This window comes from Chiloscyllium plagiosum, unplaced genomic scaffold, assembly GCF_037043375.1.
Source record: "Chiloscyllium plagiosum isolate Xiang-an unplaced genomic scaffold, Cpla_swu_hap1 HiC_scaffold_22, whole genome shotgun sequence".
In the NCBI taxonomy this organism is placed as follows: Eukaryota; Metazoa; Chordata; class Chondrichthyes; order Orectolobiformes; family Hemiscylliidae; genus Chiloscyllium; species Chiloscyllium plagiosum.
The window spans coordinates 8,959,829-8,984,289 of NW_028270160.1; the positions used below are offsets into that span (position 1 = coordinate 8,959,829).

At 40.4% G+C, this 24,461-nt stretch overlaps 1 protein-coding gene across 2 annotated transcripts in view; it reads left to right on the top strand.

The window, feature by feature from the left end:
• The window catches only part of LOC122561331 (metal transporter CNNM2-like), a 260,290-nt gene extending 237,969 nt beyond the window's left edge, over positions 1-22,321 (top strand). For both annotated transcript variants that reach the window (XM_043713039.2, XM_043713040.2), the window contains 2 exons: positions 4,610-4,788; positions 19,573-22,321. In XM_043713039.2, the coding sequence (XP_043568974.1) occupies positions 4,610-4,788; positions 19,573-19,779 (386 nt within the window). In that variant the 3' untranslated portion in view covers positions 19,780-22,321. The remainder of the gene's footprint in view (positions 1-4,609; positions 4,789-19,572) is intronic.
• Positions 22,322-24,461: the final 2,140 nt, after the last annotated feature.

Consider the following 24,461-nt stretch of genomic DNA (forward strand, 5'->3'; position numbering starts at 1 on the left):
CCTTGATGTTTCAGATTATCTGTAACTCTGCCACACGTTCTGAAACACTGAATAATTTGGGTCAGAGATTTTCAGCAGAGGTGCTTGGTTGAGTCAACATCTGCAATTTGAAATTTCTACATCGGAAAGAACCCACCTTGCTTCTGCATTCATTTTAGTTAGCCTCCTTTATCAACTTCATTTGTTCCATCTGATGCTCTTTAAATTTTTACTCAAGTCACATTACTGTTCCCTTGTACCTGCTACGTCTATCTACTTGGTCCCACCTTGTCATTTGCATATTATTTTAATCAAACAAAACTCTGAATAGGGTAGAGGCCTTCAAAAGCACATGGATAGGCTGGTGGAATGGGCAGATGACATTCAGTGCAGAAAGGTAATATATGCAATTTTGAAGGGAGAACAAGAAAAGGGAAATGTGGAGGTGCATAGGTCCACACCTTTAAAGATAGAGTAGGTTCTGTAAAAAGCATGTGGGATCTTGGGTTTCAAAATTAATTCATAGAATACAAAGGCAATGTAGATTGTGAGAAAAGTGCAATTAAATGGGACTAAATAGATTGCTTTGTAGAGGGTTAGCACATGCTCATGTGTTGAATGGCCTCCTTGTTTACTGTATGAATCTGAGACGCTGAATGTTTTAACTCTGATGTAAAATGCATAGTTACCATCGAAAGATACAAATCAGCATCAGAAAATTTGATACATTAGTAACTCAATGCATTAAATCTTTGTTTAATCCTTGTTGGAGATTTGACTGCAGGTGCCATTTTAATTGCTCAGTCAGGATGCAATGAAAATAAAGTAAATGTTGAGGTTTAAACACTGGACATATTACACTACAGTCCATATAAGGATTGAAAAGTTGTTTCAAAATTATTACCAGTTGCTTACTCATTAAAAAAAACAATGTAATGGGAAAAGGTCATGTCACGTACCCAAATAATTTAGGCATCTTAAAAATGTCAGTGTAATCATGACTGACAGGGACTTGATGACTGTATAAAGAACGAAGATTCTATAGCCATCTGTGTGTGAGGTCATATAAAGTCGTGTGAAAAATGTTGTGTGACATTAAACAAAATCTCATGCGGCATCAACAAGGAACTTCATCCTGCAAGAATTCACAGCTTTAAAAAGCATCCAAATTTCTCAAGAAAACTTTCCATGTTGTTAATGTCATCCATTTGTGCAAATTGCGTTGTCATTGCACTTTTGAATGAGCAAAGGCTGTCTCAATTCAGATGCAAATAGACACTTCTATTATTTACGGCAGATTTTGGTACCTTTCAAATTTAGTTGTCACTAAGTTATTTCAATCTAAAATTCCAACATCAGAGGCAGGCAGCATTCAGCCCCTGTGCTTGTACTGGCTATTTATGATTGGCTTAGAACATCTCCTGAAGAAATTCTACTTCTATATAAGCAAAAGGCTGTCTCCAAAAACTGCTTGTAGATACATCAGGCACTATAAGGATGCCTGTAAATTGGTATATGAAGTGCTATTACCGAAACAGGCCTTTTCCCCCTGCATTGTATCTATACAGGTAGATACAATGTTTCTACAGGTAGAGAAACTCAGCTTTGTTGTCCAGCGTTTCATTTCTCTTTAAGTGGTTATCCAATTTACTTTTGAAGACCATGATTTAATCTGTGCTCTACTACTCTCAAGCAGCGAATCCTGGATCCTAACAACCTGTTGCATAAAAATATTTACTCATTTTTTATCCCTATCTACTGTCTGGACTGCTCATAGTCAGAATAATTAGAACAGTGGTGTCACATGAGCTGACCAGGTTGAGAGTGATTTGTGAATAAATGGCAGCATTATTTTGAAGGAAGAGGTAAGAAAATACAGGGAGGCAGTAAAATTGAGTTTTTTTAATAAACTGAGTTCAGATGGAGATGAAAACATACAAAATGAGACGTTACTGAAGGTTGCAACTGTAGAAGGCATTATTGAGATTGTACCTAGAGTATTGCATATAACTTTAGTGCCCTTACTTGAGGAGAGATTTAATTCTATTGGAGGCAGTTCAGAGGAAGTCCACTAGATTGATTTCAGAGGAGATCTAATTAAGATATATAAGATGCTAAAGGGGGTTGACAAAGTAGCTGTAGAGAGGATGTTTCATCATGGAAGGGCAATATAGAATGAGGTCATAATTGAAGGATAAAGGGTAGCAGATTCAAAATGGAATTAAGGAGAAAATATTTCTCTTAGGATCATGAATCTGGAATTTACTACTCCAAAATATGGAGGATGCTGGAACATTGAGTACATTTATGGAGGAGATAGACAGATTTTTAGTTAATGATGGGTTAAAAAGTTATGGAGAGCAGGTAAGAAAGTGAGGCTGAGACCAAGATGAGATCAGCTATGGTGAAGCCGGCATGAGGGGCTGAATTGCGTACTCCTACTTCTTATCTTCCCTCCTTTCATAAGAACTTATTTCAATGAGAAACTAGTGATGAGCCTTGAGAGGATAGCAGAGAATGAGAATTTTGCACGAAGAGGTGGAACTTGTGCATCTGTCAGTGTTTGTTTCAACTCATTATTTTGATGTGTGTGGCAACTACCACGGGTAACTCTTGTTTTCTTCACCCTCCCAGGATTCATGGCAGAGTGACCAATGTTCAATCTTACTTCCTAACTGCAATTTTCTTCTGAACCTTCTCGCCTATTTAATCTGTTTTCTATTTATTTTATTAACGTTTATCTGTTTCGCAAAAGTTTTTTTGCCATTGTTTCCTTATCGCTCCCAAATTTATGGGGGTAACAAAATTCTACAGCAAGCTAATGTAGTTTGTACACAGCGCCACTGAGTGGCAGGAATAAACTGCTATAGGCATGTTAGAGTTACTAGAATTTATGTTGTCACTAGTTTTGCACAGTAGTACTTTGTCATGCAATACTGATTATTTCCTAAAGTTAGTAAAGAAAAGATAATTAAGTATGAAGGACTGACTGTCGTCGATTTCATATTTTGTACTTGATTTGTCCAACTGCTATTGTCCACACGCTTCCAGGTGGCTTAACTATTTCTAATACTTCTGATTTGAAACAGAAAATGATACACATCATTTTTATGAAATTATTACGCTTGTGACTGAAATAAACAATGATTCAGGGATGTTCGGCTTCTTGAAGAATTTTTTTTTGTTCTAGAATTTAAAGAAAGAAGCCAATTAAGAAATGCATTGAATTTATGGGAGCAAACTTCACGAACGCTGTCTACTTAGAAGTTTTTAACTTTGGTAGTAAACCTTTGAAGTTAGATAATGTGTCAAACCACTGCTTTATTGAGGGATCTAGCTTTGAATTGATGATGTAGCTCAAATTGATGAGTTTGCATTCCCTTATTGCAACTGGAAATGAATTATATTCATATTGCAGGGCCTACTAGGGCCAGAGGAACACCAGTTATTAACATCAGGAAAGATACCATGGTTATTGGTAGTACTTAAATTAAGTTATTAATTCTGAAATATAAGGTAGTGGTGACCATTATAACCATCATTGTTGTAAATATCCATCTGTTTTTCTAGTTTCCTTATTGTAAGGAAAAGGTAGGAAAGCAAATTGTTAGGAGGACATGAAAAATCTTTTTTCTCTCACTTGTGGGGCATGGATGTAGTTGGTATGCCAGCACTTTGCCAGTTGTCTTCTTGAACCGTTACAATCCATGTATTGTAAGTAAATCCACAATACAGTTAGGGAGGAAATTCCAGGGCCTGGACCTAGTGACAGTGAAGAAATGGCAATATATTTCCAAGTCAAGGTGTTGAGTGGCTTGGAGTGGAATTTGAAGGTGATGTATTGTTCCCATGTAACTGATGCCCTTGTCTTCCTAGATGGAAGTGATTCTGGGTTTGGAATGTACTATCTCAGGATCTTTGGTAATTTGCTGTGTGTGTCTTGTAGGTAGTACACACTGCTGCTGTTGAATGTTAGTGTTGAAGATTAGGGGTGTACTGCTTTACTCTGAATAGTATCAGGCTTTTTGAGTATTTTTGGAGCTGCACTTATACTAATTCTACTTATACAGGCAAGTGGAGAGTACTCCACACACTCCTGACTTGTGCCTATTAGATGTTGCAGGCTTTGGTGAGTCAGGAAGTGAGTTACTCACTGCAGTATACCTAGCTTCTGACCTGTTCTTGTAGCCACTGTATTGATATGCTAAGCCAATTGTGTTCCTGGAACCAAATAATATAGATGAGGCTTTCAGCAGCAGACGAACAGAGATTATTAACATTAAATACAAGAGCAGTGTTTTACTTCTCTAGGAAGATAGAATGGTTCAAAATTGTCGAAATTAATGGGTAAAACAGTTCATGTAAGTATTATTATCTTGGGTATAGCTATCAGTGAACTTTGATATAACCAACCAAGCTTGAAATAGCAAAGTTTTGTGCAAACACGTGTAGAGTAAGTCACCCTATAAGTCTGCTAAACTGAATCCTTTAAATATAACCTCCCATCAAGACAATTCGGAGATTAGATTTGATATCTAATCCCAAAGTATTACTTCTGAATGCACGAATAATTGTACATGTCAAAATACTAGCCTATTTCAACTTACCAACGTTTTTTTCTCTTGCTCAGATAACCGATCTCCACCTCGAACATGTGGCTTAAATCATTCAGATTCTTTGAATCGAGGTGATCGTATTGATTCAATAACATCGCAGATGGGGAGCAACAACAGTCAGCTAAATTCTTTGCTCCAGATGTATGTTCCAGACTATTCAGTGCGGGCTCTGACTGACTTACAATTTGTAAAGGTAAGATTAGGTCTGATTATTTCTTTGAAATCCTGTTTCATGGAATAGGCACAGTAACTGAAAATGGGCTAAAAGTCTATGATTCCACAGATCCAATGCTGCTTTTACAGTCAATGTACTTTCCCCAAATAATTAGACCCAGTTAAAATCACAGCTTAAGTCTACCTTACATATTGAAGTTGGTGCTTACTAAATTGAATTTTGAAATTTAATTGGTTTGTTTAAGTCAAATTCAAGTATGTGAACGTTCACACCTTTTAGAATGGAATCAGTTTTTAGATAGCAAAGCTCTTACTTACGCTCTGAAGTGTTATTTTTATTGCAGTCTTAAATTAGCTGCCCCATTAATTAGTATATGGAAGAAATAGCCCAGAATTCAATGCTTTAAAATTGCTAGCAGTGAAAATCCAATTTGTAAACTTGTTACAATATAAATGTATTTGGAATCAGCTATATTTGGATTCATGTAGGTGAATGTAACTTAAGCATGAATAGTGGTGCACTATTCTGATGTACCTTTTTCTGATGCTGATTGAACAGATTGTTTAAAAAAAGGATCTTGCAACCAACTTTAAATGTGAGGTGGTTTATGTCATTTGTTAGTTTTGGACTTATCAGGATAATTTTTTCATGCCCAACGTAGATACTAGCTCTCACTATCAAAACTGTGATTTCTAGAGGGGATATGAGATGGCCTTGGCAGATAAGGTTAAGGATAATCCAAAGAGTATACAAGTATATTAAGAGAGAATAGAACCCCTTAAAGATCAATGAGGTGGTCTATGTGTTGAACCTCAAGAGATAGGAGAGAGACTAAATGAATGTTTCCCATCAGTTTTTTCTGTGAAGAAAGAAATGGAGGCTACAGAACTTGGGGAAATAAATATTAATGTTTTGAAAGCAACTCACAATACAGAAGAGGAAGTGCTGGAGGTCTTAGAAAACATAAAGGTCGAAAAATCTCCGGACCTGACCATCGCCAGTGGTGCAGCAATCTCTTCCCTCGCTTCCTGTAGTAACCTTGGGTATATCCTTATGTTTTTCAAAATTTTCAGCACATCCTCCTTAATATCAGCCTGTTCGAGCATATCCCTCCCAAATGACAAGGTCCCTCTCACTAGTGAATACTGAAGCAAAGTATTCATTAAGGACCTCCCCTATCTCCTCCGACTCCAGGCACAAGTTCCCTCCACTATCCCTGATAGGCCATACCCTCACTCTGACCATCCTCTTGCTCCTCACAAGTGTAGAATGCCTTAGGGTTTTCCTTAATCCTACCAGCTAAAGCTTTTTGATTGCTCCTTCTAACTCTCCTAAGTCCATTCTTCAGTTAAATAAAAACAAATTACTTCGGATGCTGGAATCTGAAACCAAAAGAGAAAATGCTGGAAAATCTCAGCAGGTCTGGCAGCATCTGTAAGAGAGAAAAGAGCTGAGGTTTCGAGTCTAACTGACCCTTTGTCAAAGCCGTGACAAGGGTCTGTTAGACTCGAAACATCAGTTCTTTTCTCTCCTTACAGATGCTGCCAGACCTACTGAGATTTTTCCAGCATTTTCTCTTTCCATTCTTCAGTTCCTTTCTAGCCACATTGTAACCCTCTAGGGCCCTGTCTGATCCTTGCCTCCTCAGCCTTAAGTAAGCTTACTCCTTCCTCTTGACTAGATGTTCTACATCCCTTGTCACTCAAGGTTTCTTCACTCCACCATCCATTCCTTGCCTCAGTGGGACATACCTATCTGGCACTATCAGCAAGTTTGCTGCACCTTTGGCGATGATCTTTGCATCCTCACTGTCCACTGGAGTAGTACCAGATGATTGAAGCATAGCAAATATTATTCCATTGTTCAAGAAAGTGAATAGGGATATTCCTGGGAATTACAGATGAAGCAGTTTTAGGTCTATGGTGCACAAATTATTAAAGAGGATTCTGGGAGACAGGATTTATGATTACTTGGAAAACCATAGTTTAATTAGAGACAGAGTCGAAGAGTGTGGTGCTGGAAAAGCACAGACAGTCAGGCAGCATCCGAAGAGCAGGAGAGTCGACGTTTCCAGCATAAGCCCTTTATCAGGAATTCAGATTCCTGATGAAGAGCTTATACCCAGAACGTCAACTCTCCTGCTCCTTGGATGCCTCCTGACTGGCTGTGCTTTTCAAGCACCACGCTCCTTGACTCTAATCAAATAGGAGAAAGTGAGGACTTCACATGCTGAAGATCAGAGATAGTCAGCATGGCTTTATGAGGGGCAGGTCATGCCTCACAAGCCTTCTCGAATTCTTTGAGGATGTAACAAAACACATTGATGAAGATAGAGCATTGAATGTGGTGTACATGGATTTTAGCAAGGCGTTTGACAAGGTTCCCCATGGTAGGCTCATTCAGAAAGTAAAGAGGCATGGGATACAGGGAAATTTGGCTGTCCGGATACAGAATTGGCTGGAAGACCGAGGGTGGTAGTAGATAGACAATATTCAGCCTGGAGCTCGGTGACCAATGATGTTCCAGAGGAATCTGTTCTGGGACCTCTGCTCTTTGTGATTTTTATAAATGACTTGGATGAGGAAGTGGAAGGATGTCAGTAAGTTTATCGATGACATGAATGTTGGTGGAGTTGTGGATAGCGTGGAGGGCTGTTGTAGGTTGCAATGGGATATTGACAGGATGCAGAACTGGACTGATAAGTGGCAAATGGAGGTCAACTTGGAAAAGTGTAAGGTGACTTTTGGAAGGTCGAATTTGAATGCAGAATTCATGATTAAAGGCAGGATTCTTGACAGTGTGGAGGAGTAGAGGGATCTTGGGGTCCACGTACATAGATCCCTCAAAGTTGACATCCAAGTTGATAGGGTTGTTAAGGAGGCTTTCATTAGCAGGGAGATTGAGTTTAAGAGCCATGAGGTTATGCTGCAGCTCTGTAGAGCCCTGATTAGACCACACTAGCAATATTGTGTTCAGGTCTGGTCGCCTCATTATAGGAAGGATGTGGAAGCTTTAGAGGATGCAAAGGAGATTTCTCGGAATGCTGCTTGGAATGGAGGGCTTGTCTTATGAAGAAAGGTTGAGGGAGGTAGGGATTTTCTCATTGAAGCTAAGAAGGCTGAGAGGTGACTTGATAGAGATGTATAAGATGATAAGACGCATAAAGTGAATAGTCAGAAGTGGCTATCATGAGGGCATATGATTTTAAGGTATTTGGAGGAAGGTTCAGGGAGATGTCAGAAGTAGGTTCTTTACACAGTCAATGGTAGGTGCATGGAATGCACTGCCAGCGGTGTGGTAGAATCAGATACATTAAGGACATTTAAGCAACTCTTGGGTAGGCACATGGATGATAATACAATGAAGGGTACATAGGTTAGTTTGATCTTAGAGTAGAATAAAAGGTCGGCACAAAACTGAGGGCCAAAGGGCCTGTGTGCTGTACTATGCTGTACTGATCTATGTTCTAAATGTATCCCAAGATATTGTGGGAAGCTTGGGAAGAAATTGCAGGGCCCCTAGCAGAAATATTTCTGTGATCTAAAACCACAGGTAAAGTGCCAGAGGACTGGAAGGTGGCTAATATTGTGCATTTATTTAAGGAATGCTATGAGGAGAAGCCTGGGAACTATGGACCTGTGACCTTGATGGGTGGGTAAGTTGTTGGAGGTGATTCTAAAGAAAGGGTTTGCATGCATTTGAAGAGGCAAGGGATGATTAGGGATAGACAGCTGGTTTTGTGCGAGGAAAATCATGTTTTGCAAACTTGATTGACGTTTTTTGAGAAAGTAACCAAAAGATCGATGAGGGCAGAGCATTGTTTACATGGACTAAAGTAAAGCCTTTAACAAGGTTGTGTATGGTAGACTAACTAGTAAAGTTGTATCATGTGGGATTCAGGGGGAGCTTACCACTTGAATATAAAACTGGCTTGACATTAGGAGACAGCAGGTGGTGATGGAGGGTTGTTTTTCAGGCTGGATGCCTGTGACCAGCATTGTTCCACAGGAATTAGTACTGGGTCCACTTTTGTTTCTTGTTTATATAAACAATTTGGATGAGAATGTGGGATGCATAGTTGATAAGTTTGCAGATGACACCAAAATTAGTGGTATAGTTGACAGTGAAAAAGGTTATCTAAAATTACAAAGAGATCTTTTTCAATTGGGTCAATTGGCTGAGGTGTGGCAGATGGAGTTTAATTTGAGTAAGTGCGAACTATTGCATTTTGGTACAACAAACAAGGGTAGTGCTTATACAGTTAATGGTAGGGTGCTGAGTAGTGTTCCATGTACAGCGCATCATCCGCCGTCACTTCCGCCACCTCCAAACAGACCCCAGCACCAAGGATATATTTCCCTCCCCTCCCCTATCAGCTTTCCGTAGAGACCACTCCCTCCGCGACTCCCTTGTCAGATCCACACCCCCCACCGACCCAACCTCCACTCCCGGCACCTTCCCTTGCAACCGCAGGAGGTGCAACACTTGCGCCCACACCTCCCCCCTCACTTCTCTCCAAGGCCCCAAAGGAAACTTCCATATCCGCCACAGATTCACCTGCACCTCCACCCACATCATCTACTGCATCCGCTGCAGCCGGTGTGGCCTCCTCTATATTGGGGAGACAGGCCGCCTACTTGCGGAGCGATTCAGAGAGCACCTCTGGGCCACCCGGACGAACCAACCCAACCACCCTGTAGCACAGCATTTCAACTCCCCCTCCCACTCCACCGAGGATATGCAGGTCATTGGACTCATCCACCGCCAAACCACAACAACCCGATGGTCGGAGGAGGAGCGTCTTATCTTCCGACTGGGAACCCTCCAACCACAGGGGATGAACTTGGACTTCACCAGTTTCTTCATCCCCCCTCCCCCCACCTTGTCTCAGCCGAATCCCTCCAGCCCGGCACCGCCTTCCTGACCTGCAGTCTTCTTCTTGACCTCTCCGCCTCCATCCTACTCCGACCTATCACCCTCACCTTGACCTCTTTCCACCTATCACATTTCCAGCGCCCCTCCTCCAAGTCCCTCCTCCCTACCTTTTATCTTCTCCTGCTGAACACTCTCTGCTCATTCCTGAAGAAGGGCCTGTGCCCGAAACGTAGAATCTCCTGTTCCCTGGATGCTGCCTGACCTGCTGTACTGTTCCAGCAATAAAGTTTCAACTGCTGAGTAGTGTTGTAGAACAAAGGGACCTAGAAGTTCAGTCACAATTCTTTAAACATTCATGTCAAAGGTAGACAGTGGTTAAGGCATTTAGCATGCTTGCCTTCATTTCTCAGACCTTTGAGTATAGGAGTAGGAATGTCACATTCAGATTGTTTAGGACATTGGATGAATTTCTGGAGTACTGTGTGCCGTTCTGGTCGCCCTGTTATAGGAAGGGTATTATTAAATTGGAGAGGGTTCAGGAAAGATTTACCAGGATGTTGCCAGGAATGGAGGGTTTGATTTATAAGGAGAGGCTGAATGGCCTGGGACTTGTTTCACTGGGGTGTAGCAGGTTGAGGGTGAGCTTATAGAGGTTTATAAAAGCATGATTAGGCATAGATAAGGTAAATAGGAAGGATCTTTTTTCCCAGGGTAGTGGAGCCCAAAACTACAGGGGATAGATTTAAGGTGAGAGGGAAAAGATATAAAAGGAACCTAAGGGACAACTTTTTCATGCAGAGGGTGATGTGTTTATGGAACAAGCTGCCAGAGGAGGTGATGGAAGTGCATACAATTACAACATTTAAAAGGCATCTGGATGGGTACATGAATAGAAAGGGGAGAGAGGAGTATATAGGCCAAATGCTGGCAAATGGGACTAGATCAGTTTAGGCTCTCTGGTCAGTGCAGACAATTTGGACCCTGCTGTATGATTTTATGACTCTAACTTGCCAATTTGGACAGCTATTGCAAATTGTAATAGGAAATTTTTTTTATAAAGAGACAAAGTCTCTTCCCTGGTGTGGGGAAGTCCAGAACTAAAGGGCATAGGTTTTGGATGAGAGGGGAAAGATATAAAAGGAGACCTAATGGACAACCCTTTCACGCAGAAGGTGGTATGTGTAAGGAATGAGCTGCTAGATTGGGTTTGGATATCTGGTTGGCATGGATGAATTGGACCGAAGGGTCTGTTTCCATGCTGTACATCTCTATGACTCTATGACTCTCTGATCATTTTGTGCATGTATTTTGGATGAAATTTTAAGATTTTGCCGTGTAGCTTCACTTATTTGATGAAATCATTTTAATGATTTTTTTATTATATATTTTGCTATTTACGGATAATACTTCTATTACTTCATAGAAATATTTGTAGTCATACCAAACCATGGCAGATTTATTTACAGGTAATCATTAACCAAACAATAACAAAATTATTGATGTCAGTCCAAGAGCACAATAGCTTTGAACCAGTTCTTGAAAGGGTTTAACAAAAAGCAGCTGACATCCTTTTTCACATAGTGGTGTCTTCCTGACCCCTGAACCAGAAGCTACAGGTTCATGCCCTACTTGAAGAAAGCATGAAAATAGATGAAAAGTGAAAATCATCAACTGGAATATCGAAAAATAATGTGCAGAACTTCTTAGAGAAAAATGGTAGTTGAGATGCTGCCTGATCCCTGCTGTTTATAATCTTTCTCTAAATTGGATACTCTTTTCTGGCTGTGGCTTTCTGTTTGTTCCATACCTGTTGTGATTAGATAATTAACTGCCACGTTAAACGTTACCACATTTTATATCCACAAAGTTGCCTGAGAATTTAGTCTGCACAAGCATCTCTGAACTAAGTGCTGTTTCTGTTAAAACACCTGATTTTGATTATGATTAACAGCCTAATGATGCATATTAATTGTTTCGAGCAGTTCGATGTGCTTCATTCCTACTTATACAGACACGTGAACCCCCAGTACAGACTCATTTGGCCAAATCTTGTCTTTCTGTTGCTGTTTTTCTTTGGCTGTCTGCTCTCTCATGAGACAGAGATAACTGGTGATGATTTAACCCCACCAATCAGGCGAGTGGAGAGGTTGAAAAGAGAGTCTTTCAAGGTAACCTCAGCCAGTGTCGGAATTGAACCCACACTGTTGGCATCATTCTGCATCGCAAAGGAGACAGCTGGTGAGCCTGGAATCTGATCAGAGTAGAGAAGGGCCCTGAGGATGCAGGCTAAGCAAACTCACAGTTGGATGCTCTTCGCTTGATCCCAATAACTTGCATTTGCACTACCCATGTGGTTTAACATTGTATCAAATTACTGATGATGCTAGAACCTAGAAATGTGAAGCATTTACAATTTCAGTATCCTGGCCTATGAACTTGGTCTCCCTGAAGTTGATGGTCAAGTTAAACTTCACAGTCATGAGTGAATCTGTCTGTTTGCAGCTGAAAATTTTCCTCAGTCTGGCATCATTGGTATAGAGCAAATTTCGTTTTAGGACTTGGTGCCTTTTTGCCTTGGATCTCAGGTGGACAACACTGAATAGCTTTCTGTTCTAGTATATAATTGGCCACCTTCAGTAGTTAGACTGCAAGTTTATGATAGCAAGCAAAGAACATGTCAAAAGGTTCCGGTCTCAAAAAAACTGTTTGAACCCTCTACTTATCTCAAAGGGTTCCAATGTTGCCCTGTCATAGTTGACCTGATCTACCATGTATTCATAGAAAAAGGAGGTCACAACCTATATCTTTGGAGGACAGTCTAATTTTCTTCAGTTTAAATGAACTACCTCTGCTCATGTGATCAAATGCCTTGGTGCAATCAAAGAATACAATATTTATCAGCCTCTTTTGTTCATAGAATTTCTCTTGAAGCTTCCAGACTGAAATGATCAGGTCAATTGCGGATCATCTTCCTCTTTCACCACATGTGAATTCTGGGTAGATGCTTTCATCAAGCATATCCTGAGATACTGCCTACCCCTTCCAACATCAGTGTAGAATGCAGAAGCTGAGGAATAATCAGTTTCTTCTGAAGATTTCAGGAATAGCATCAGCACTTGGAGCTTTGCCAAAGGCAACTTAATAGCTTTGCTAAGCTTCTCCACTATGGGTTCTTTCATGGTAGATAGGCCGTCAGAGATTCTTGGAGACAGTGAGGTCTGCAGATGCTGGAGATCAGAGTTGTGTGTGTGTTGCTGGAAAAGCACAGCAGGTCAGGCAACATCCAAGGAGCAGGAAAGTCAGTGATTCTTCCTTTCTGACAGTATATTCAAAGTAGTGATACACCCATCTGCAATTGTTTAATGGAGTTGGTAAAGATTGAAATAAGTCCACAGAGGCCAGATGTCTTGGCACTGTCCTTGTACGTTGAATGCTATTTGATGTAAGGAAGTACTCCAATGTCCTGCTGGAAAATGATGGCCCATTATTTGTGGCCAGTACTTCTGGGAGTCCCTGCATTGTAAAAGATATGTATGGTTTATATATAATAATGTTTGACGAATGACCTCTATGCACATCCAACCAGTTGGAGTTGGCACCCACAATGATTAAGAACATTGAGCTCATGAAAGGACCTGCAGAGTTGATATGTAACCACATTCAGGGTTTCCCTGGCCATTCCGATGAATGTGGGAGAGTTGCTGGTGGTAATGTTTGCCCTTGTTGGCACTCTGGCCAGTACCCCACCAACGCAGCTATATCTTCATCCAATCCTAGCCATCACACATAACTTCTCTCTAACATCTTAGTTTTGGAGACCCCTGGATGACACTGGTGGAGTTCAGCCAGTAACTGGCAGCAACCTTTGCTAGGGACAGTCACTCTTGCTCCCCATAATAATATGTCATCCTCATAATATTATGCTGTTCTCTCTCTGTCCAGAAAGGTTTCAATTCTGGTTGTGACGGCCCTTTATTCACCCCCATTACCACCAGCTGTTTCAGTTTTGCCAGGACCCAGATCTTCTATGTTCAATGTCTGATATTGTTATCTGTGACTGGGAGTGTGTCCAGAAAATTTTATACCATTATAGATTGTTCCAGTGGCAGTACCACCGACAGTGTGTCTACCAGAGGCAGCACAACGCATCAGCATTCGCTACTTGGCCTCTCGGATGGTGTTCCAACCTGCAATTAGAGCACACTGCTGAGTTCAGCCTGAAACTATGGATGGCGCTGCTTTGTCCTCTTTAAGTAGGCCTAGCAGGCATTTGTGGTCTGTTATTATTATACATTTTTGTCTATAAAGGTATTGGTGAAGCCTCCTGACTTCAAATTTGACCACCAAACCTTGCTTTTCTATGTGTGTGTACTTCTGCTCTGCATTAGCCAAAGTCCTGAATTCATAGCTTTTGGGCATTCCATTCTATTGGGCCTCCTACGAGCTAATTCCACCCTGATATCATACAGAGAGGCAGCACATGTCAATACCAAATCTCACTTGGGATCATAATGTGACAACATCTTATAGGATGATAGCTGTTTCTTTACTTCCATGAAAGCCATGGTTTGGTTATGTGCCCATTTCCAAGGTTGACCCTTTTTGAGGAGTTGATGCAAAGGTGGCAGGATGGGGGCCAGATTAGGTATGAACTCTCCACAATAATTCACCAGCCCAAGGGAAGATCTAAGCTCTGGTACAGACACTGGAGTCGGGCACCTTTGACTGCCGTCACTTTATCTTCCAACGTGTGTAACCCGATCTTTAGATTTAGATTCTCTACAATGTGGAAACAGGCCCTTCGGCCCAACAAGTCCACACCGACCCTCTGAAGAGTAACCCACCCAGACCCATTTCCCCTCAGACTAATGCACCTAACACTATGGGCAATTTAGCATGGCCAATTCACCCGACCTGCACATCTTTGGACTGTGTGAGGAAACTGGAGCACTCGGAGGAATCCCGCGCAGACACTGGGAGAATGTGCAAACTCCACACAGGTAGTCGCCAGAGGCTGAAATTGATTCTGGGACCCTGGTGCTATGAGGCAGCAGTGCTAACCACTGAGCCACCGTGCTGCCCCTTGTTGACTCTGTAGCCCAAGTAGGTCACTTGGAGTGCATGGAACTCAGTTTTCCTTTCTAAGGCTTATGCCTGCCTGGGAGACATAGTTAAGGACTATGTCCAAGTTCTCTAAGTGCTCTGTATTGGTTTCCGTAATTAGTACATCAATTAGATAAATTGCCACCTGGGGTAGACCTTGTAAAATGTTCTTCATCGTCTGCTGAATGATTGCACAGACTGACAATACCCCAAATGGCTGTCTCTTTATATAGGTATAAGCCCATATGGATATGAATTGTAGCATACGTCTGGGAATCCTCACCTAACTGTAATTGCAAGTACGCATGGCTCATGTGCAGCTTTGTGCCAGCTGTATGTGAGGGATTGGTCATTTATCCAGCTGCAAAAAGTAGTTTACCGTTTGTTCACTAAGGGGAAAAAGCCCATCAGGCTTCACAGTCAGTACGACTGGTGCTGCCCATTCTGCAAACTAGACAGGTTCGATGATTCCTTCACTGTCTAGCTTTCCCGTAGTTTTATAGTTAAAACTTTTAGTTGTCAAGTTAGATATCTAAAGTAAAAATTGAAGGAACTGCGGATGCTGTAAATCAGAAACCAAAACAGAAATTGCTAGAAAAGCTCAGCAGGTCTGAAGCATCTAAGGGGATAAATCAGAGTTAACGTTTCGGGACCCTGAGGAAGGGTCACTTGACCTGAAACGTTAACTCTGATTTCTCTCCACAGATGCCTACAGACCTGCTGAGCTTTTCCAGCAATTTCTGTCGATATCTAAAGTGTTGGTGGTTGACTGATGTAATTTGTTCAAAACTAGAAGTACACTTTACAATTAGTATGTTTACCTCAGTTTAATATGATGAACCAGAAGTAGGTTGCTTTTTTAAATCTTGTTATTAATACTGTACGTTTGTAAAAAGATATTTCATAGTACCTCCACAAGGACACAGTGGCTCAGTGGTTAGCGCTGCTGCCTCACAGCACCAGGGACCCGGGTTCGGTTCCAGCCTTGGGCGTCTGTCTGTCTGTCTGGAGTTTGTACATTCTCCCCGTGTCTGTATGAGTTTCTTTCAGGTGCTCTGGTTTCCTCCCACAATCCAAAGATGTGCAGGCGAGCTGAATTGGCAATGCTAAATTGCCCATAGTGTTCAGGGATGTGTAGATGCATTAATCAAAGTTTGGGTGAAGATTTGTAGCTCGGGTGCTCGTTGTTGTGGTTCTGTTCGCCGAGCTGGAAATTTTTGTTGCAAACGTTTTGTCCCCTGTCTAGGTGACATCCTCAGTGCTTGGGAGACTCCTGTGAAGCGCTTCTGTGGTGTTTCCTCCGGCATTTATAGTGGCCTGTCCCTGCCGCTTCCGGTTGTCAGTTTCAGCTGTCCGCTGTAGTGGCCGGTATATTGGGTCCAGGTCGATGTGAGTTTGTGGATGAGTGCCATGCTTCTAGGAATTCCCTGGCTGTTCTTTGTTTGGCTTGCCCTATAATGGTAGTGTTGTCCCAGTCGAATTCATGTTGCTTGTCGTCTGCGTGTGTGGCTACTAAGGATAGCTGGTCGTGCAACGAAACGTTTGCAACAAAAATTTCCAGCTCGGCGAACAGAACCACAACATGCATTAATCAGTAGTAAATGTAGAGTAATAGGGTGGGTGGTGGGAGGGTCTTCGGAGGATTGGGATAAAAGGCCTGTTTACACATTGTAGGGATTTTATGATTCTATTCTAAGTGTAGTAAATCTTCTGCATTATATTGGCCGATTTTATTTCATAATATACAATAGGTGCAGGAGTAGGCCATTCTGCCCTTCGAGCCTGCACCACCATTCAATATGATCATGGCTGATCATCCTTAATCAGTATCCTGTCCCTGCCTTATCTCCATAACCCTTGATTCCACAATTCTTGAGAGCTCTATCCAACTCTTTCTTAAATTAATCCAGAGACTGGGCCTCCACTGCCCTCTGAGGCAGAGCATTCCACACAGCCAACACAGTCTGGGTGAAGAAGTTTCTCCTCATCTCTGTCCTAAATGGTCTACCCCGTATTTTTAAGCTGTGTCCTCTGGTTCGGCACTCACCCATCAGCAGAAACATGTTTCCTGCCTCCAGAGTGTCCATCCTTTAACAATCTTATATGTTTCAATCATATCCCCTCTCAGTCTTCTAAACTCAAGGGTATACAAGCCCAGTTGCTCCAGTCTTTCAGTGTAAGGTAATCCCGCCATTCCAGGAATTGACTTCGTGAACCTCCGCTGCACTCCCTCAATAGCCAGAATGTCTTTCCTCAAATTTGGAGACCAGAACTGCACACAGTACTCCAGGTGTGGTCTCACCAGGATCCTGTACAGCTGCAGAAGAACCTCTTTGCTTCTATACTCAATCCCTCTTGTTATGAAGGCCAGCATGCTTTTAGCTGCCTTCACTACCTGCTGTACCTGCATGCTTACCTTCAGTGACTGGGTACAAAAACTCTCTGTAATGCCCCTTTACCTAAATTGATTCCATTTAGGTAGTAATCTGCCTTCCTGTTCTTGCCACCAAAGTGGATAACCATACATTTATCCACATTAAACTGCAGTTTGCATTTGATATTTTTCCCAATTTGCTACACAAAATAGTTTGTTATTGCCTGTTCTTTTCATAATGTTAGCAATGTTGAAATTTTTAGTTTAAGTTCTGTAATTTTACAGAATTAATGTAAATAACATACCAGATAACTAATTTTCTTTAGACTTATGAAAGCATTTTAATTAAAAACAGAACGGGCCCTGTAGAAATATCGGAAGAGTAGGACAAGTCTTAAACGAGGAATCAAGCGGGCTAAAAGGGGTCATGAAATAGCTTTAGCAAGCAGAATTAAGGAGAATCCCAAAGCATTTTATTCTTATATAAAAAGCAAGCGGGTAACTAGAGAAAGGATTGGTCCACCAAGGATAATGAAGGAAGGCTGTGTGTCAAACCTGAGAGAATGGGTGAGATTCTGAATGATTACTTTGCATCAGTGTTCACTTAGGAGAGGAACATGATGAAACTTGAGATTAGAGATAGAAGTTTAATTAGTCTGGATCATGTTGACAGAAGTAGGGAAGATGTCTTGGGTAGGCTAGAGGTTATTAAGGTGGACAAATCCCCAGGACTGGAAGAGATCAATGCCAGGTTGCTGAGGGAAGTGAGAGAGGAAGTAGCTGGGGCCCTGACAGATATCTTTGTGGCATCCTTATATACAGGTGAAGTGCCGGAGGACTGAAAGGTTGCTCATATTGTCCCCCTGTACAAGAAGGGTAGTAGGGATATTCCAGGTAACTACAGACCAGTACGTCGGTGGTGGGAAAGTTGATGGAGAGGGTACTGAGGGATAGGATCTATTTATATTTAGAAAAGAATGGGCTTATCAGTGATAGGCAACATGGTTTTGTGCAGGGGAGGTCGTGCCTTACCAACTTAATAGAGTTCTTTGAGGAAGTGACCAAGTTGGTAGATGAAGGAAGGGCTGTTGATGTCATATACATGGACTTTAGTAAGGTGTTTGATAAGGTTCCCCATGGTAGACTAATAGAGAAGGTGAAATCACATGGTGTGCAGGGTGTTCCAGCTAGGTGGATAAAGACCTGGTTAAGTAACAGGAGACAGAGATTAGTAGTTGAAGGGAGTTTCTCAAAATGGAGAAAGGTGACCAGTGGTGTTCCACAGGGGTCAGTGTTGGGGCCACTGTTGCTTGTAATGTACATAAATGATCTGGAAGAGGGCACTGTTGGTATGATCAGCAAGTTTGCAGATGAACAAAGATTGGTGGAGTAACAGAAAGCATAAGGGACTGTCAAAGAGTACAGGTGGATATAGATACACTGGAGAATTGGGTGGGAAAATGGTAGATGGAGTTCAATCTAGAAAAATATGAGGTGATGCATTTAGGCAAGTCTAATTCTAGAGCGAATTATACAGTAAATGAAAGAGCTTTGGGAAAAGTTGATGGGCAGAGAGATTTAGGAGTTCAGGTCAATTGTACCGTGAAGGTTGCTGCACAGGTGGATAGAGTGGTCAAGAAGGCATATAGTATGCTTGCCTTCATCGGACGGGGTATTGAGTATAAGAGCTGGCAAGTCATGTTAAAATTGTACAAGACATTGGTTCGGCCACATTTAGGATACTGTGTACAGTTCTGGTCGCCATGTTATCAAAAGGATGTGGATGCTTCGGAGACGGTGCAGAGAAGGTTAATGAGGATGTTGCCTGGTATGGAAGGTGCTAGCTATGAAGAGAGATTGAGTAGGTTAGGATTGTTTTCATTAGAAGCAAGGAGATTGAGGGGAGACCTGATTGAGGTTTACAAAATCATGAAGGGTATAGACAGGGTAGATAGAGACGAGCTTTTTCCTAGAGTGAAGGATTCAATAACGAGAGGTCACGCTTTCAAGGTAAGAGGTGGAAAGTTTAAGGGGGATACACGTGGCAAGTGCTTTACACAGAGGGTGGTGGGCATCTGGAACACGTTGCCAGCAGAGGTGGTAGAGGCAGGCATGGTAGATTCATTTAAGATGCGCCTGGACAGATGCATGACTAGGTGGAGAGCAGAGGGATACAGATGCTTAGGAATTGACCGACCGGTTTAGACAGTACATTTGGATCGGCTCAGGCTTGGAGGACTGAAGGGCCTGTTCTTGGGCTTTAAATTTTCTTTGTTATTTGTTTTAATGCTGCTCTTCTCTTGGAAATTTTAAAAAATTGAGCCTTGATTGAATGAAAAGTGCAGTTTTCTTTGTTAACTGATACAATATCCCAAGGAGCAAGAATTGGTCTTTTTCCATTTTAAGTGAAAACTGGTTGTGTATTTAATTAGCATATTCTCATTTTGCAGATTACAAGACAACATTATCAGAATGCCTTGATGGCATCCATAATGGACAAAACACCACAGTCATCAGACAGTGAAAATACTAAGATTGAATTGACTTTAAATGAGCTGCATGATCATTTACCTGATGAAACGGCAAACCTCCTAAATGAACAGAACTGTGTGTCTCATAAATCAAATCACAGCATGCACAATGAAGGCACGATATAGAATACCTGCAGGATTTTGTCCTCACTAATGTTTCAGAGAGCAAATCCTGTATTCCGTATGCATGCACACATGCAAGCACATATGTCCACTGTCATGAGACCAAAGAAATGTGCCTCGGCACAAGAAGGTGAAGGAAGACGATCAGAGGTGGGTGAACTGAACATTAAACAACTGCCAAGATTCAGACAGATCCTCTGTGCACAGGTGTCTTGTTATCCTTTATTATTGTGGGATTTTTTTTTTGTTTTCCTTACACAAAAGGAGAATGGTAAAATATTGGAAAAAAGTGCAAGTATATAGCTGCTTTGTGGCTGAGAAAAGAAATGTGTATTTTTTTAATGAAGACTTACTGAGATTAACTGTGACACTGTAAAACATTTTTTAAAAAATTATGGTATGTGATTTAAGATGGTCATTGAAGGTGAATTTTCTAAATTTTGAGGATGCTTCCATTACTCCTGCTTAATTTAGTACATGTTTGATATTTTAACTTCCTATTGCATTATATGGGACATAGCTGCATATTTTAATCCCAAAAGAGTTGGGGTTGCTGGGCATTTAAATTGTAACTTGAATATGGAAACTCAGTTCAACATTTGCACAACACATCATTGACGTAATTGATTTCGACACTTGTATGCAAACTGTGAATAACAGTCCTATATAGGGACTGGAGAACTTCTTTGGAAGGAATAGCTACATTACATAGCAATTAAATATGCCAAATCCATAAATGGTAGAATGTTTTAAAAAAAAAGGGTTTTTCACATGTGAGAAACACAGCTATAATTGTACAAGTGTTCTTACAGCAGAACTGACTATCACTACGTATTGTTGAAGCAACCAAGTTTGCAAGTAAATTGCAATTTGTATTATATTGTACAAAACTGACTCTGAGGTGAAGTATTCTGACTACAGTATTCATAACTGTGTATATATTAAGCACAAAAAAATCTATGGATGAAGTGTAAGTTTCATAAGATTGTCAGTTAAATGACATTTATAATTAACAATGGTCAAGACTTTGTAGATTTGCAGACTATTTATTTTGTATATGATTTATTTGTATATTTTGTGATTTAATTGAGTGTTTTGTTTATTATTCTATCATTCCATTTTGGTTAAAATGGTTTTATTCTAAATGGCATTTCATTCCAGTTTTTTCCATTGTAATATTTCTCAACTTGGTAAGAATTTTGGTTATATTCTTGGTAATGAGTGCCTCTTCACTCTGTTTTTTTTCCTTTAAGCAGTTATAAACTGGTAAAATCATTTAATGGGGATAATTATGGAAATGTTAAAAGACTAACTTGTGGCCTAGAGTTGGTTAATGGAACTTTTCATTTTATACTTCAAAATTGAATAACTTTAATAAAGAAATTATTCGTAATTAAATGGACACTGATTTATTATCAGGACATGTTTGAAAATTAAGTTTTGCAACTAGTCCAGAAATTTAATGGGAATATTGGCTGTCCATTAATCCAGAGTCGAGAGTGCGGTGCTGGAAATGAGCATCATTCCTGATGAAGGGCTTATGCCCGAAACGTCGATTCTCCTGCTCCTTGAATGCTGCCTGACCTGCTGTGCTTTTCCAGCACCACACTCTCGACTCTGATCTCCAGCATCTGCAGTCCTCACTTCCTCCTTGTCCATTAATCCAACAATAGTCGACGACTTCAAAGATTCATCATATTTATTTACCTTAAATCATCATTGTTGCTTACTGTGCAGTCACAGCACTGCTTTGGAAAGGGATTTAACCAGATCTATAATGTTGTACCGGGTATCAGGAATTTAACTAAGTACCAATGTTTTCATTTATACTGTACAGTGGGAAATTGCCATATGTCTGAAATAAACTTCTCTGCGTGTTGAATGGAACAGATGCTTTTATCTGTTTACAGCCAATGCAAGAAATATTAGTTAGGACAACACAGTTTTCCCCTTTTCACCCCATGTCAGGAAAGCACAGATTAATTATCAAAACTTTAGAAGAATATCCTTAATGTTGTACCAGCATGGCATCTACTTCCTACTTTGGTCCCTCTGTATGCATCTGTAAGAGTACCGATGTTAATTATTGGCCCTTTTGGTGTCCACTGCTGCTCATGAGGGGCATGAATTGCCCAACTCATTTCACATGGGACCATTGTAGATACTGCAGTAAGGGAGATTCATCTTATCAATTCTGTACTGGACTCAAACTCCAGGCCCTCAGAGATGGAATAGTCCCTAACTTGAGCAATATTTAATTATAACTTTGTTATATGCTAGTATAATGCACATGAACAATATTTTATTTATGTATTATATGCTAGTACAATGCACTTGAGTAATATTGTGTTACGCGCTAGAACAATGCACTTGAGCAATATTTAATTATAATTGTATAATATGCTAGATAAATGCATACTAATGTTGATAATTCATAGAAACAATATATGTTATTTAAGTGGCTGGTGTGTTGACCTCTGGGAGGTTTACCAAGGGTTTGACAGATATGTATATCAAAAGTGCCAGTTCTAATAAAAAGTTTATGAAATAAGCTGATACTTTTTTTTTTAATGAGACTAGCAGGCAATCTGCAAAATCTTTCCAGGTGAATAAGTCAATTTTACTGTATTTTAATATAAATGTATTAATATAAAAATACATATAAATGTATACCTAACATCTGTTCCTATAGTTCACTGAAACATTTTTTTTCATTCATGGGATGTAGGCATTTCTGGCAAGGATGTGTTGACCATCCCCAACTGCTTTTGGGAAAGTGATGTTGAGCCACCTTGAACCACTGAAGTACATATGGTGGCGGTACAACTTTGGAAGAAGTTCCAGGAATTTGACCTAGGGATGGGAAAGGTCTGCCAATAGATTTCCAATGGTGCTTGACTAGGTGGAAGGCTAGGCTGTTAAAATTTGTGTTCCAGCACAGTTCTTCAGTTCAATTGTGATTTGGCTTGGCAAGATGAGCCTAAAGCAACATAATTTTTTGACATTGTAGTTGGTGTGTCTACAAAGGTGCAAATAAAGTCAACTGGTTAATTTCTTTCTGTGGTTTTCAGTGGCTTATGGTCTAGGCTATAGTTTAGAGTTGATTTGAAAATGGTGAATAATTCCATCAAAAACCTGATTCAACTTTAGCAGCAGCCTTTACAATTGTCACGGAGCATTTGACTCACAGTATTAGTTCTTGTAATCTCTATTGAGTATTAAAATCAATATTTGATATAGAAATCTAACCAAGAGTTACCAGAAAAAAATCATGTGAAGCGAGAGGGCCAAACATACATTAAATTACATTTGTTAGTCTTGGTTTAGAGATGAAAGTAATTTCTCTACATTTCCATCTTTGGTTTTTGCATTGTTTGTAGTTCTTCCACTTTTGAATCACAAGGCTGTCAGTTCAGCTGCTACCCTAAGATTTAATACTGCCTAAAGTTTACTGAAATAGCTGGTATCATTCAGCCGTTTAAGGATATTGGAAGCTTATTGCATTTAATTATGGAAACAAAGTGTCGCTGATATTTATACCATAATCATTGTACTTCAAGTAATAATCTTTTTGTAGCAAGTTTCTCCCAGACATTTTTTGCAGGCAACCTATTGACCAGTTCTAGGAGTCCGGAGAAGGATACACTTCAACTGGAGACCAGAAAGGCGACTGTTTAAAGGCACAGAGTATTGTTGTGGTTGTAAATGGTTTTCATGCATCCATGATCCCTTTAATATAAAATAAGTAGAGGACTGTAGTAGAAATATTGAATAGGATAAAAATAAATCCCAACCCTCCTCTGACCCTACCAGTATAACCGTTTATTCTCCCATTGGTGTTTATCACTTCTCCTTAAGTAGATCTCATATACTTCAACTTCACCATGTGGTAAAGCATTTCACATTTTAACCACACTGAGTAAACATGTTTCCCCTGAAATCCCTACTGTAATTACTAATACTGATAATGCTAAGTGGAATAGTCACTATTCCAAATGGGATGCCTCCTACATTGTTGAGAATGGCAAATGTAGAAATTGCTGAGGTTTTGGCCATAATGTTTGAATTCTCATTAGATATGTGTTGTGATCTCTGTAGAGACTATTAATTTCTTAAGAAGAAATTAAAACTTCCTTTTATCGTCTGATAGAATTACACGTCAAATTCCATGTTTTATAATGGTGGAAAATTATCTGTCTAAGTCAGTCTTGAAAGTATTTAATGAGCTAGTTCTGCATCTCTTTGGGGAAGAGAATTCCAAGATGGACAATCCTCTGAGGAAAAATTACTTTAGTCTGAAGCAGTTTTATTTCTGAGACTCCTAATGCATAAACCGTGTTACCCAGTTTGAGATTATCACAAAATGGGAAACGGCCAGCGGATTGGCCATGCTAAATTGTCCAGGGCTGTACAGGATGGGTGTATTAGCCATGTAAAATGCAGGGATAGGGTAGGGCGGTGGGTCTGGGTGGGATACTCCTCAGAGGGTTTGTGTACACTCGATGGGCTGAATGGCCCTTCCACGCTGTAGGAATTCTATGAACCTATTAGCATCCAAACCATCAAGTCCCCTCACATTTTTTGGATCTTTAATGTTTCAGGAAAACCCCCAGATGTGGATCACATTTAAATTCAAAACAACATTGTTCCCATCACTGACCCTTAACTTATCACACATAGTATTC